Here is a 14,948-nt window from a genome sequence, read left to right as displayed (position 1 = left end):
AACGTACAAGACCTGGCCGCAGCCGGCTGTAAGCCCCCCGGATTACCTACGACCTTTATAAGTACTTATTCAACACGCATCTTTATTAGTGCCCAAATCGAGTTAATTTGGGAAAAAAAGAAGTGGTTTTAACTTTTCTCACAGCTAGATGCATTCTTCCTTGGTGTTACTGCTTTCTATGGGATTCCTCTCCAGTTTCTGCAGTTGTTTCGAGAAACGTCTGAAACGCCGCGGCGGAGACGAAGCCGATGACAATGGAGAAGAGTCGTTTGATTTGTTCTATGAGCTCCGCGCTTTGCAAATTGCTACTAACTTCTTCTCCGATCTTAATCAGCTTGGTCACGGTGGGTTTGGACCCGTTTACAAGGTACATACCGGACTGCCTTTAAAAAGATATTCCAATTAGGTACTGAACAGAGTAACCAAGTAGCTAGGGGAATAATTGGTCTTGTTTGGTTGCATAATTGCTACATTTTGCATTAATATTCCTATTGTGACTCCGATTCTCCTATTCATGAATCCATACATTTTCATTTTGTTCTACTATTGTCTGTATTAAATGGTTTTGAAACTATTAGAAGCTGCACAATATAAGATTTGTTTAATGTTTAGAAAAGCAATGTGAGGTTCACTTATTAAATTATCTCAAATTTGAATATACTTCCTTTAAGCTTTCCTCTTGTAATTGTTATCTATTCAGAACATATATTTGAATTTAATAAGTATAATGATATATTCTTTTTTCGTATTATTACTCGTATGTATTTAAAAATTACTAACTAGCGTATATTGTAAGCTTTCCTCTTAAGATTGTTGTTTATTTAGAAGTTAGAACATATCCTTTAAGTTATGCTATGCAAATTCTCCATTAGTACCGTCACCGACTCCTGTTACTTAGGAACTGAACCTGTAAGTACTATTCATTAATAACTAGCAAGTTTTCATACATCAGAAAGCATTCTAATCTCATCCGTTCGTCAAAACAAAAAAAATAAAAATTCCAAGACTCCAGTTAATAATTAACACAGCTGTGTGACCTACTGAACTCCATATGGTTGCTATAGTTGTTTAGTTCAATGAGGAAATCCGAAGTCTATCTTGATTTTGTTTTCATTAACTTTTTTCATAGGGACTGATGCCAAATGGTCAGGAAGTTGCTGTAAAGAAGTTATCCGTAGATTCAAGACAGGGAATAAAAGAATTTACTAATGAGGTGAAACTATTATTGAAAATTCAGCACAAAAATCTGGTAGTTTTGTTCGGATGTTGCATAGAAGGACCTGCAAAGATGCTTGTGTATGAGTATCTGCCAAATAAAAGCCTTGACTGCTTCCTCTTTGGTAAAATAAACACTCATGATGTCAAGAATTTCTTTAATACCATCAGGTCAGGAAAAATTAATGAAGTGTGATTTTTCAGCTAAGGAGAAGTCTCCATCTTTGGATTGGACGAAGAGATTCCAAATAGTTACTGGTATTGCAAGAGGCCTTCTCTATTTGCATGAAGAAGCCCCTGTAAGAATCATACATAGAGACATTAAGGCCGGTAATATATTGCTGGACGAGCAATTAAATCCAAAGATCTCAGACTTCGGTCTGGCTAGGCTGTTTCCAGAGGATGGCACTCATGTAAATACATTTAAAATCTCTGGTACATAGTGAGTATTATTTTGTTTCCTTGTATTGTTTTGAACACCAAAAGGGAAAAATGGATTCCTTGGCTCCCATTTCTCCTCGATCCCCTTGTACTTTCAGTGCTATGGCTCCCCCTTATACTAATTGGCATCGATCTGAGCTGTTTATACTGAATGCAGTGGTTATATGGCTCCGGAGTATGCATTGCATGGTTATTTGTCTGTTAAGGCAGATGTGTTTAGCTTTGGTGTTTTGGTATTGGAAATCGTGAGTGGAAGGAAGAACAGTGATGGGCTGCTTGGTCCTCATAAGGCTGACCTCTTAAGCTATGTAAGTTCCAGTCCAAAAACTTCAATATATGAGTTTTTAAGCATGTGTATGATTTTGCATTACTTTACTTCATGAGTTTGAATTTATTTTATACTTGATCAATATCACTAATACTAAGATGACGTGGCTTGGAAATCAGATATTCAACACTTTTTTTATCAAAATACGAACTTGCTGTCATGGGATTCCTCTAAAGCAGTACATCTTAGAGCACAGTTTGTCCAACTACTAATCAATTCTCATTCAGTGCTGCACATTATCAGGATAAAATGGCTGAAGCCAGCAAACATTTCATGTTTCATTCCTGAAAAAGTATAGAACGGCGTCTGATATTTTACCATCTATCCACTTCCTGCTGTCTTGCTTTTGACAAGTTTACTCCTCTCGTTTTACAGGCATGGAGGCTGTTTCAAGAAAGTAGGACTTTGGAGCTGGTTGATTCCAGCCTACAAAACTATGATGCTGATGAAGCAGCAATGTGTATTCAGTTGGGATTACTGTGCTGTCAATCTACTGTTTCAGATAGACCAGATATGAACTCTGTTAATCTCACGCTTTCAAGTGATTCATTTACTCTACCAAGACCTGGGAAACCTGCAACGCAAGGCCGTATAAGCAGATGGACAACTGATAGTTCTAGTGCCTCTACCAAAAATACTACTAATGCTAGTAGTACATTAACTGGCGTCACAAATGCTACTAGTACTACTAGGGCTTCCGGAGGCAGTAGTTTAGTTGAGGATTTTTCTAGAAATTCAATCTCATGTTCTTCTATAAACGAAGGTAGGTAACCCCATTTGTATTGTAAATTTCTAACCAATTTGTCATTAACCCTTTTCTTATTTTGTATTTACCAACATTGTTTAGATCACCATATGTGTGCGTGAGTTTACTGTATGTAAAATTTGTTCCTAACGTTTTCTGTTTATCACTTTCAAAGCTTTCATTAAAGGGTGTCTTTCCCTCAGTGGTCGTCTACTTCAGGACAAAAAATTAGCATACAGAATTTTCTCTTGTTCTCTCGTTCCTGCAGTCGTTTGAAATACTAAAAGACTAGTCAGAATAATTTTCAGGACCATATTATTTTGTTAGCTTATCGATGCCAGGGACCAGGCATCTGGCGTTCTCTTTCAAGTCTGGATTCTTGTAAGGTTGCAGAGTATAAGATTATAATATTGGGTATGGAATCAGTAATCCATGTTAATTGTTTTGCATATGTTGGAGATAAATAAGTACACCGAATTCAAAGGCGGATGTAGAGCAAGTTCTATGAATTCACATGAACTCATTGCTTGTGACTCAATTTCTGTATACATATACTAGACTACACACATTCTGACCTCAATCGCATCTGACTAAATTTAGAATTTAATTTTTAAAAAATGAATATGGAAAAGTCTTGGGTAATACAGTACTCAAGACTTTATTTTTTTTGTTTTATTGTATGGAGGAGGTAAGAGATCCAAAACCAAGATCCGAGGAATTTGATGCTCGAGTCAAAATGTTTTCTCCCAAGACACAATTCAATAAAAACTTGAATAGACGACTTATGTAGTACTATTTGTTAATTAAATTGACTGTATAAGTAGAAACAAAGTACCCCTCTAGTTTATAATAAGTGATTTTTTGAGATCAAAATAAGTACATTACTTAAAGTAATTGTTGAAACATTTCATCATGTCTATTCTTTATTTAATGAGATTATTAACTATATTATATTTTTTAAAGTATGTTGTATCTCAATAATTCAATTAATATGGACCAGACAGACGGAGTAATGAGATTGGGTGCATGTGGCATGGGTTTCAGAAAACAACAAGAACCCACACTGCAGTTAATTATAGCACCGACGAGCGACTCAGAATAAACTACTAACACCCACTCCCATTCTGCATATTCATCTGAGGCGAAAAAAAAAAGAAGAAAAAAGAACCACCCATGCCACTCTGAAAGAAAAGCTGCTAATTGTGTAAAAGTTCACTAACTGCAACTTATCATATCCATATTGCTTTACTTTTCATGCTGGAAAAAAAGAACAAGGAACAAAGCCACTTTTAAAAGTTTTTCACTTACGCCCACTTGAGAAAAAAAAAAGATTCTTGATCCCTTTGCATTGAAAATACTAGTTTGAACAGCATTTTCTTTTTCTATTCTAAATCATGCCAAATTGGGAGCTGAAGCATTGTTGCAAGCATGAACAAGTCGTTTTTCTCGCCACTCTCGGCGTTTGTGCTGTTGTCATTCTTGCTGTACTTCCTCTTCCTGTTTCTCCCTTTTTAATTTTGGATCACATTTATACTCTCACAATTTCAAGGAGAAACAATCCCTTTGTCTTCTTTTTTTCATAAAAGGAATTTTCTTGGATATCTTAACAATAGATCTTAATTGTGGGAATGTTATGTGTATTGCTTTGAATGATCCCTTCCCTCTTTATGGGTTCTCTGATTTCCCCTTTAATTGCTGTTTATTTTAGAATTTCTTATTGCCAAACTCAACAAGTTTCCTAATGTGTTACTTAAGGGAGGGGACCAGCTAAGTGTTGATTCTTTAACCAAGTGAAATTAGTAGTATAAAAGAGTCGAGCACCAATTAAATTAGTATCCGATTCATGTTGGACCCATACCAATGGATGAATTTGATTTCTTCTATTTTCTTGATTGTTCATAGTGTGTTAATGTTGTAGTTATGGTAAATCATCAAAAGTTCAAGTTTAATTGTCCTACACTTTTTTGGAAATTTAAGCTGTTAATGACTTACTGGTCTATCTGTGATCCTTCCTTTTGGTGATAATCTGTTGTTCTTTTCTTGCAGCTATGGAGGACAGTGCTGCTACTACCTTTCAAGCTCGTTACTGTCTTTATTCATGAAGCTAGTCACGCTATAGCTTGCAAACTTACTTGCGGCCATGTGAAAAATCCCTCTCTCTCTCTCTTTTCTTTTAATTTTTAGGATATGATACTGTTGGTTCATACTTCCTGAGAGACAATTCTTGTAGTAATTAAACAAGTTAACGATTGATTGTTGTTAGCTAATAAAGTAAACACTACTTTTAAATATTCAACAACAGCGAGATTGATTATATTTAACGAACTGAAATAGAGAATTTACAATAGGAAAACTAAGCAATGAAACAGTATCAAAGAACGGGGTGAGATGCCAGAAGAATCGGAGGTGAGAAGTATAGACTTTGCCAAAGCACAATACACAATAGACTCCTTTGCTTGCCTACACAGGGGCATATTTGCCCCTTAGGTTCATAACAGCTAATATACTATCATAGGTTTAACTGATACCCGAAAAAGAATACCCGAAACATATTCTGTCCTCAATGCTTGCTTCAAGCTCCTTATATCCGAGATATTTCTGAGTGAACTAGGAAACATTCTTTGTAGTCTGTACTAATTGTTTATTAGCTATGACATTGCCTTATGCATCTGTATATATACTAGTTAATAAATACTCCTATCTTCAGCATTATGCCATTCCAATTTTAGATAATTTTGTGATGTTTTTATCATCTGCAGGTTGAGGGAATACAGGTTCATGCTGACGAAGGTGGCACTACACAAACGCGTGGAGGTGTATATTGGTTCATCTTGCCAGCTGGATGTATATTTCTATCACTTCCCCTGGTTATATTTTAATTTCATGCATCAAAGTTCTTATCAACATGAACTGTGAACTCATTTATTTAGTTTTGTTCTATTGATTTGATATGTAAATAATCTTAGGACTAGAATAATGTTCAATATTTTTTTATGTCTAAATAAGATTTCAAACTACTGTAAGATGTCCATGATGAGTTTTCTCTTTGATTGATATTAACTCGTATGACACTCTTGTTTGTTTCATGGAATCGACTCTATTTTCTGCTTTATAGATCTTGGTTCATCATTTTGGGGAATGGTTTTAGTGCTTGCGTCCACCAAGCTCCTTACAGCAAGAATTGCAGCAGGATGTTTAGTGGTCACTCTAATTGTTGTTCTTTTTGTGGCTAAAAATGTGAGTGACAATCGATTCTTTTTGTGGTCACTCTTCTTGTTGTTCTTGTCAATGAAATTACATGTATAATTAATGGCAGAGCATCCTGGACTGATATTTTTTGATAATATCGGTGTATAACTAAGAGAAAGGAAGCAGGTATTTTGAAATGACTAATAAATTTCTGAGTGTCTCCTTTGGAAAAGGACGGAGATGTTTTCTAGTTCGAATTAGTTGATGTTGGATATTCAAAATGATAATGGTCTATATATGCATGGTTCTGCATTGAAGTTGCAGTACCTTTCTTACTGAACATGTGGCAATCTCTTTTGTGCAGTGGACACTCCGGGGCCTTTGTATAGGTAAGATCATTCACCCTGCAAGGTTTTTCTACTATTTCGAGGCCATGAGAACTAGACCAAATTGATATTTAAACCTCAAACCATCAGGATTTGTTGTCTTCCTTGCTGTTGTATGGATTCTGCAAGAAACAACAAAGATAAAAATTCTGCGGTACATCATTTTGTTCATTGGTAACTTTCAGTCCCTTTGCCTATGCGAAGTTTCATGCACCATTGAATTGTTTTGTCTAATGTCTAAACTCAATTTTGCTCATTGAAGTGTTACTGAAATGCAGGTGTAATGAACAGCTTATTTTCTGTATATGGTATGTCCTAGAGATACATTACTGTTTCACCGTACTTCCTTATTTGATAAAATTCTACATTAGCATATGATGCCTGCACGTGTATTGAATTATTACAGATATATACGATGATCTGATATCACGAAGAGTTAACTCCAGTGATGCTGAGAAGTTTGCTGAAGTGTGTCCCTGTCCTTGTACTGGTGTTGGCTGGGGAGTCATCTGGTGAGCACACCTGTAACTTAAAAAGCATTGAACCATCAGACTTCTTAAATAATAGATCTTTTGCTGAAGGGAAAATCACTTTCAGGGGACTCATTTCTTTCTTGTTTCTCTGTGGAGCCACATATCTTGGTTTGGTGATCTTGTCCTGAGGTACGCCTGCTTTAGACCGTTCATTACAATTTTTTATGATTTTAGTCTAGTTTCATGCTACTCATATATAACTTGTTTTAGTGATGGCCTAGTTTAGTCTATTTTAATGGTACTCGTATATTACTAGTTTTAGTTAGTTCTTCCAAGATACGAAGAGTTTATACTTATGGATATCTTGAAAATGAGCTTAGAGTCCATCACTCTTTTGGAAGATTTTCTAATTCAAACACCTTCCCTTTGCTCAGTCTATTACCTGTTGTCATGTGCTTGAGGTTGTCTTCTTTATGTTCTCCGAGACAAAAAAAAGAAGAAACTATATAGGCCTTCATATTAAGTGTCCTAAGCGACAAGAGGGAAACACTCGTAAAATTAAATTACAACCATCTTGTTAGAACTTATTGGTAAATAATGCAGGCTGAGGGGCTGGATACTTGACATAAATCAAGGGATGTCCACTCATACAACGTTCAAGAGCATTCGTTTACCCTTACTTTGGTTGGCTCCTTAATTACTAGTTAGACTGTGAATTACTGGTATAGTGCATTTGTCAAATCATTTATGCAAGATGGATTACTGCAGCACAACTTACAATCCAAACATGTTTGGGTGCGGCAGGAGGAGAATCAGAGTACTATAATGCTACAATTATAACATTGTTCTTTTCACTTGAACATGTATTTCCTTTCTCATACACCGAAAGGATCTCAGAGCTCGTTTGGTTTGGCTTATAAGTTACTTATAAGCTGTATTCAACTTTTTTGAGTGTTTGACTGGCTAACTTTAAGTCATTTTGTGTTTAAAATAAGTCTCAATATATAATTGAGTTTGTTTGAATTGACTTATTTTAAGCAACTTATAAGTTGAAAACAACTTATAAGTCAAAAAAAAATAAGTTGGACTGCACCTACCTATTTTTTTAAAACTTATAAGCAGTTTTCAACTTATAAGTTACTTAAAATAAGTCCATCCAAACAGGCTCTCAGTATCATACATTTCCTCATGAATTGGTCTCTTTGACATTTGCTGTTGTACACATCAGTTTCATATTCTTCATAGAAATCCATAGCTTTCTGGATTTAGATATTTTGATAAGTTTCAATTGGTCATAGTGACAATACAATCATTCTTACCAGTACAACAACATACCTAGTGTAATTCCACATGTGAGATTTGGGAAGGATAGAGTATACGCGGATCTTACCCCTACCTCATGAAAAATTCATTCTGAAAGACCACGGCTCGAGTAACACATAACATAGTGGGATATCATTCCTCTTACTTTCTTTCTGTTCAGTCTTGTGCTTGTACTAACGGAAGGGTGATACAAACTACTTGATACGTAAGAGAGAAAACGTAAGAATACTCCGTACAAAAATAAATTTCATAACTTTTGATTATAGGAGAAAATGAGGTGCAAGACGTACAAGAAAATGTGTCTAGTTCTATTCAACTATATATTGTAGTAAAAAAATAGCAAACAGATCTTTATAGGAAACTTAAATAGAAAAGCTTTGTAGAAGCTGGGTAATCTTCTAAACAAATTTAAAAACACAAGCTTGAAGTAGGAAATCAGTAAAGGTCCAAGTACATTATATATCGCATCACCCGTAACAATCCCAAATCAGGACAACTTTTATATATCACGTAGATAGAAATAGTAAAATGCATTTCTAGCATAAAACAATAAACACAGAAAAACTAAACGAAAGTTGATTCACAATAGTTTCATGATAAACAACACAGAAGCAGCAAGAGAATAATTTTAACTGGCCATGAAGGCATTTTTGCCGAAAACAATTAATGAAGACATTGCAAATAATATTCCTTAGGCATATCCAACACACTACTGGTAAGACATTATGGTAATTATGCACCTCAAATCACCAATAACAAGTAAATCCTAATGGAGACAACCAATTGGGAGGACACCAAAGGATATACAAGATACGAATGCTGTGAGTGCCAAGAAATAATTGCAAGCACCAGATTATGAAACTCTAATAAGAACTTAAATACTAGTTACAACAGCACAGAATGAGAGAAATAGCACAGGCACCAGATTTATCAAACAAGCCGAATAATCTATGGCATTGCAACAAAGTTAAAATGAGATCCAATAACAGTCTAAACCCTGTTCTCTGCCTTCAAAACAAAATTTAAATGCCAAAACTTTATAAAGTAGCCACTAGTTTTGTAGTTTTGCATCAAAGAGAACATCACTATTTTCTATTTTTAAGCCTCAGTGATGGGGAACTCGAACACAACATCTTTGCCTGAAAGCTTCCGGTAAACTGCAGAGAAGGTCTCCAGCTTGTACTCGGTGTTATTACGTTCCTTGGGGTCCAAGTAGACCTGCCCAAAACAAGCACAACAATGAGTATTGATATAGAGAGAAAAGTTTGGAATTATAAATAAAACTCAAAACATGTTTCAAAAGATAAGTTTTCACATTGATAATGTTTTTTCTTTCCAATTAGATAGGCGAAGTGTATTCAGAAATAAGCTGTAAAGTGGCCGCTTCAAACTCAAAAGTGCTACTTCTCCGAAAGATTATCATAGCAGGAGTGATTACTCAAAGGTTTTAAGCAACAAGATGAAACTATCGGCAATTCCAAAAGCCTACCTTCATTATCTTGGATCCATCAACGCGATATCTAGTTCGCTTCCCGACAATCTCTGCCGGTACAACCAAATCCTCCAACATTGCATCATGGACAGAAGTGAGAGTCCTGGTGCGGGGCCGCTGAGCAGCAGAGCCTCTCTTTGGGGGCCTCACTATCCTCCTGGTGGCAATGAAGATCACATCCTACAAGAAATGGAACTTCAAGAAATGCTTAAAAAAAACAATGTCTCCTCCTTGTAAAGAGTTGAATGAATGGTCTAAACTATTCAACAACCAACAAGAGAATATAGGACAACTCAAAAATGAAAATGTAGCCACATCTCACACTGCAAGCAAACTGCTGTCCATTTAATAAACCAGGAAAGAGCATAACTTCAGATTTATGTTACATCAGTTAGTTCATTGAGTATCTAAAATGTACAGAAAATACCAAAAATGAAATGTTTACATAGTTACCATTGAGTTTTCACAGTAATCAGATAAATGGATAAAATTAATTCAACGGAGCAGCACATGAATCTAAGGTGTAGAACAGGATTGGACTTTGGAGCACACAATTGATAGTAGGTGTGTACCATGGCAAGAATGGTGCAAAGAGAACATAAAATAGAGTATGTAACAAATTTTTGCCCAATCATAAAGAAATATTTTTGTTGAATCCACCAAGCAAGGTAGACAGTATTTCATCAGAATTAAAGCATAGGTTAGCACTGAAAATTACAATTGTCAATAATCTTATTAATAGGAGTAACAAAATGTGGTTAATTCTGATGAACAGATTCCTAAATAGATACTTTGAATACTTTGAAAACACATTTACGGGTCGTTTAGTAGAGTGCATTAGCAAAAATAATGCGTGCATTAAATTTGGTGTATTAGTGGTACATTGTTTGGTATACTTTTTTATGCTATGTATAAACACTTTGTTGTGTATTAAGGTGTGTATTACTAATACCACAGATTTCTAGGTATTAGTAATGCAATGAGATTTAATGCATGCATTAGCATGGTTAAAAACTCAAATGCCCCTCATAACATTTTTTACATCTTTCACCACATTTGTGGTATCTTTGTAATAATTATTTTTTAAAAAAAATTATGCAATGCGTACTATTTTTGATACACCAAACCAAACAATGCGTAAGGATAATTAATGCAAGCATAACTAATGCAAGTATTACTAATACACTCTATTTAGCACTATTCATATATACTCTAAGGAAGTAACAGCAGGAAGCATAAACTATAAATTGTTTAATGGTTACCTTTCCACTGAATTTCTTCTCCAGCTCCCTAACAAGCCGGACATGGACCTTGCGGAAAGCTTTCCTCAGCCTGTAGGGCACGTGAATAACAACAGCTTTTCTATTTCCTGAGACATCAATTTGACTGCAGTAGCAGTGAAACAAAGTAAATACCACAGTGCAGTCAGATACAACTTCACTAACAGAATCTGTAAACGGCACCCTTACACTGCTGAATTGATGTATAGATCCTTCAATTCACTTTTCAGCTCTTGGTTGGTGTTTTCCAAATCAAATAGAGCCTGTTCAGCAAAAGCTTATAATCTTTATTTCACAGACAGAAAATTATCAAATGATGAAATGAAGATATACAATAACCGGAACCATCAAAGGAACAACCAACCAACCTGTCCAACAGACACCTCGAATTCAGATGGTTCAGCATCTTTGTCTTTGTGAATCTTTTGCTTTGATGTGTACATCTTCACAGATCTAATCAATTAATACATTAGAAATACAAACCTAAAAATAACTATATAGAGTTTGTAGAAACCAATTGACAAAACCAAACAAACTAAAACACAACACTCGTACTAAGGATTCTTTAGCATTATACTGATGATGTAAAATGAACAGATTTGAAATCATATAAGCATTGAGATGTAAATCTCTATCCTGCCGATACAAAGACTTTGACATCATACAGGCATTGAGATATAAATCTCTATCCTAACAATACAACTCGAACAACTTTCAAACCATACCAGCATTGAGATATTAGGTACTATCCTGGCGAATCGAAATGGACGGCTTTGAAATTATACATTCATTGACATATAAGCTAGTCTACCTTCTTCAATTATTTCATCGGTGAAATCGCAGAAAACGTTTCTATGTTACAGAGGTTTAAGCATTGGCCGTTCGTTCATTATTTCTATATACTACTTCAGCAATCAGAACGCTTAAGATAACAAACATAAATCAATTCATGTACTTACATCAAAGGAGTAAAATGCAATAGAAAACATATATATTTACATCCTCAGGTATCATATATCCTTCGGTTTACGATGATTACCTTACTTGCAAAACGCCGCTAAAATGACTTTGAAATTTGGCGTATAGTTGAAGGGAATACAGTTTGAAGAGGCAAGAAAATGTAGTAGAAAAGTACCTCTGAGTGTTCGACGACGGCGGACAGATCTGTGAGGGTGCCGGAATCACTTGGTCTGACAGAAGATAAAAACCCTAGGTTGGAAAGTTAGATGCATTTTATAAAAACTAATGGACGGTCAAGATGTGAACAATATTGCTGTGCGGTTTGGATTAAGTGGGCCAGAAATTGAGTTGATAGAATTTAAGCCCATTTTGTTTATGTTTGGAAAAATTACGCTATTACAAACATTAATAGTGTATTATTTAATATAGTTATTACATAATTATGAATCACAGTTACAATTTAATGAAATTTGTTATTATTCAAATTTGTGGGCTTATATACAAATTTGAAAGCGAATTTAGGAGTTCATATACAAAATTTCTAAAGCAAATTTATATTTTCTTTTGTATTTATATTTTTCGGGGTGCATATATTTGTGGGGTCTCATATATAAATCTCTTAAGGTTTGTATTAGTATACAAAACAAATTTAATGACTTATGTATAAATTTGTGGGGCTCATATATAAATTTCTAAAGATTTGTATTTGTATACAAAGCGAATTTATGGGCTCATATACAAATTTCTAAAATAAATTTGTATTTGTATATACAATTTATGTGAAAATCCAATTTGTATAATGCAACGAGATGTACAAACGAAAAAGCCCAATTCGTATAACAAAATGAGATATAAAAACAAAATTGGCATATCAATTGAAACTATAACTATGAAACGTAATTAGACAAACTGTAGATAAGTAGCCTAATTATATTTTGAGTCTTTGCTATTTTTGAAAGTTGCTCTTTATGTTTTGTATATGAGAACTTTATAAATAGAGAAGACATTAAGGGGTCGTTTGGTGTGAAAGATAACATCAAATCATCCTGCAATCAAATTATGATGCCACTTAATTTATTGTTTGATTGACAAGTTCGAAATAACTTATCCAAATTAATAATTAGTATCGTAATAAGTTATTCCTCCACTTGGGTGGATGTAATCTCAGGATAACTTATCTTGAGATTAAAAAGTTGGTAAAATGCCAAAGATATCCCTTTAAACCCCTTTTTATACATCACTTTTCACATTTATGTATATTTACATTATTTTTAATAGGTCAAACTCATCGGTGACCCCCTAAAGTTGGCATCAACTTTCACTTAGACACCTTAATTAGACTTTGTTCATTCTAGACACCTCGTGTCGGATCTCACTGTGTCATTTGACACTTTTTGCTTACATGGCATAGTGAGTATGATACACTCGTTAGACCGCACGTGAAAGACTTGATTTAGTCCATCAATGGCGAATGAAGATAGTTACAACAAAATGCTGAAAATTAATGAGAATTTTTTAAAAAATTTAAGAATAGACCCATTTCAAGATTTAAATATTAAATATTAATGAAATTCTTTCTTAAAGGAATTATTTACGGGGAGAATGAAATATTTTTGGTGAATTCTAGAACTAATAAAAACTTGGTATTTAATGGAAAAGACAAAAGAGCAGGGGTTATTTCTGCAAAACAAGATATTTGGAGAAGTCATTAATCAAAGGGAATGATATGTGTGCGCGCGGATGTTTCTACGAAAAAGGATAAGGGTATTTGGAGAAGAAAATTGAAAGGGCAGGGTTGGGGTGTGGTGGTGTGAGCAGATGTTTCTACAAAGGGGTACGGCTATGTGGAGAAGACAATAAAAGGGGGGTGGGGGTTGTGCAACTTTTTAATGTTTAAATCTTTTTTTATTTTACAAAAATACAATGTGTCATTGATTCATTGGTCACTTTTTGTTTTTACTCAAAATTCATTATTTAAGAATTATTTTTGACACAAATGACAAATATCGTCATTTAATTTGTCACTGTACACGTCATTCGCGAGTGTAACACACACATATCATATACTTTTGTTGATTGTAAAAAAAATGTCAAAATGACACAGCGGGATTCGACATGAGGTGTCTAGAATGAATAAAGCCTAGTTGAGGTATAAGTGAAATTTGGTGCCAACTTTAGGGGATCATCGATGGATTTGGCCTTTTTAATACCATGCATAACAACATTCTTTTCCTTATTTTAATCATATTTTTCTATTAAAAAATTACACTATATAAACATAATTTTTATTTATGAATTTATTTGACTAATTCTTATATTTATTTATATTTTGATTTCTCTACTATTGAATTACATATTTTTTATTATATATTTTCTCAGTCACTTGAAAGCTTGTATTTTATATATCAATTAAAATGAAGATAACTTTATGACTTTACAATTTAAGAGTGATATGTACTTAAATGAAATGATATAAATAATTAATCCTCTTTTACATTAACAACTTAAGATGAAAGTTCTATTTTTAAGTTAAATGAAATGACAACTTTAAGAGACCGTCGATAACTAAGCGTAATTTACAATTATCTTTATTTAGGAGTTTTACTGTTGAGTTATTTCCTTTTGTTAATTGTTGGTTAGGCTAAAAATAGGGTTTTCTTATCAATTAATAAATTAAGCAGCTTCATCAATTATGAGCTAGCAAAATCACAGATTCAAAAAATGACTCGATTTTTTTTTTGACTATGCAGCCGTTCACAAGATTTTTCTTTTTCTCCTAAATGCCTCTAAGATAGCCAATATTCCTCAAAAACTTAATCCCAGTGCTCATCTTTATCTTCCATCGAGCAATGAATGCCAATGGACACACAACAGCTGAACATAAGAAGGAATGAATGGAGGTTTAGAGTTTACATCAGAACTTGGAAAGTACATTTCCAAACCCGTTTGATAGCATGTATTTCTAGACTATTTGTGGTTGAATGCAAATGTACCGCAATAAAATTAGTAATAAGATAATATAATATTTTTTGAAAAAAACATAAATCTTTACTTTTACATAGTAATATTATTGTCAATATTTATATTGGTCATGCAAACATCACAACTGGGGACAT

At 34.1% G+C, this 14,948-nt stretch overlaps 3 protein-coding genes across 5 annotated transcripts; 2 read left to right on the top strand and 1 right to left on the bottom strand.

Annotated features, from left to right (window-relative positions):
• Positions 1 to 2,942, top strand: LOC129896773 (cysteine-rich receptor-like protein kinase 43). Its single transcript, XM_055972735.1, has 5 exons — positions 1 to 367; positions 1,130 to 1,340; positions 1,420 to 1,657; positions 1,814 to 1,964; positions 2,360 to 2,942. Exons 1-5 carry the CDS (start codon positions 149 to 151, stop codon positions 2,753 to 2,755), a joined length of 1,215 nt encoding a protein of 404 aa, XP_055828710.1. The 5' UTR covers positions 1 to 148; the 3' UTR covers positions 2,756 to 2,942.
• Positions 2,943 to 3,742: 800 nt separating this feature from the next.
• On the top strand, positions 3,743 to 7,970 carry LOC129896774 (uncharacterized). 3 transcript variants are annotated; one of them, XM_055972738.1, is made up of 10 exons: positions 3,743 to 4,213; positions 4,776 to 4,871; positions 5,489 to 5,573; positions 5,845 to 5,966; positions 6,283 to 6,307; positions 6,395 to 6,478; positions 6,583 to 6,612; positions 6,711 to 6,816; positions 6,886 to 6,966; positions 7,381 to 7,970. In XM_055972738.1, the coding sequence occupies exons 1-10, from the start codon at positions 4,124 to 4,126 to the stop codon at positions 7,472 to 7,474; spliced, it is 813 nt and encodes a 270-aa protein (XP_055828713.1). In that variant the 5' UTR covers positions 3,743 to 4,123; the 3' UTR covers positions 7,475 to 7,970. The 3 variants fall into 3 exon arrangements, with proteins under 3 accessions (XP_055828713.1, XP_055828714.1, XP_055828711.1); XM_055972739.1 differs by having other exon boundaries at positions 6,902 to 6,966; positions 7,381 to 7,517; XM_055972736.1 differs by having other exon boundaries at positions 6,886 to 7,970.
• Positions 7,971 to 9,026: 1,056 nt separating this feature from the next.
• LOC129896775 (40S ribosomal protein S7) lies at positions 9,027 to 12,114 on the bottom strand. The gene is made up of 6 exons (XM_055972740.1): positions 12,008 to 12,114; positions 11,241 to 11,325; positions 11,062 to 11,135; positions 10,855 to 10,978; positions 9,590 to 9,772; positions 9,027 to 9,318 (listed from the first exon to the last, which is right to left on the bottom strand). The coding sequence occupies exons 2-6, from the start codon at positions 11,313 to 11,315 to the stop codon at positions 9,199 to 9,201; spliced, it is 576 nt and encodes a 191-aa protein (XP_055828715.1). The 5' UTR covers positions 11,316 to 11,325; positions 12,008 to 12,114; the 3' UTR covers positions 9,027 to 9,198.
• Between the last annotated feature and the right edge of the window lie 2,834 nt (positions 12,115 to 14,948).

The sequence above is a fragment of the Solanum dulcamara genome, chromosome 7 (genome assembly GCF_947179165.1).
Source record: "Solanum dulcamara chromosome 7, daSolDulc1.2, whole genome shotgun sequence".
Classification (NCBI taxonomy): Eukaryota; Viridiplantae; Streptophyta; class Magnoliopsida; order Solanales; family Solanaceae; genus Solanum; species Solanum dulcamara.
The sequence above is the reverse complement of the archived record's forward strand: the minus strand, read 5'-3'. Positions and strand labels throughout refer to the sequence as shown.

Bases quoted from the DNA above. Each gene is read 5' to 3' on its own strand.
- LOC129896773 (XM_055972735.1), top strand. From the start codon at position 149: ATGCATTCTTCCTTGGTGTTACTGCTTTCTATGGGATTCCTCTCCAGT. The intron at 1,658-1,813 runs GTGAGTATTATT...TACTGAATGCAG, and splicing joins TTTAAAATCTCTGGTACATA to TGGTTATATGGCTCCGGAGT. The intron at 1,965-2,359 runs GTAAGTTCCAGT...CTCGTTTTACAG, and splicing joins AGGCTGACCTCTTAAGCTAT to GCATGGAGGCTGTTTCAAGA.
- LOC129896774 (XM_055972736.1), top strand. From the start codon at position 4,124: ATGCCAAATTGGGAGCTGAAGCATTGTTGCAAGCATGAACAAGTCGTT. The intron at 5,967-6,282 runs GTGAGTGACAAT...TCTTTTGTGCAG, and splicing joins TTCTTTTTGTGGCTAAAAAT to TGGACACTCCGGGGCCTTTG. The intron at 6,817-6,885 runs GTGAGCACACCT...CTTTTGCTGAAG, and splicing joins GTTGGCTGGGGAGTCATCTG to GGAAAATCACTTTCAGGGGA.
- LOC129896775 (XM_055972740.1), bottom strand. From the start codon at position 11,315: ATGTACACATCAAAGCAAAAGATTCACAAAGACAAAGATGCTGAACCA. The intron at 10,979-11,061 runs GTAAGGGTGCCG...CTGCTACTGCAG, and splicing joins CTATACATCAATTCAGCAGT to TCAAATTGATGTCTCAGGAA. The intron at 9,319-9,589 runs GTAGGCTTTTGG...TGTTTTGGGCAG, and splicing joins ATGGATCCAAGATAATGAAG to GTCTACTTGGACCCCAAGGA.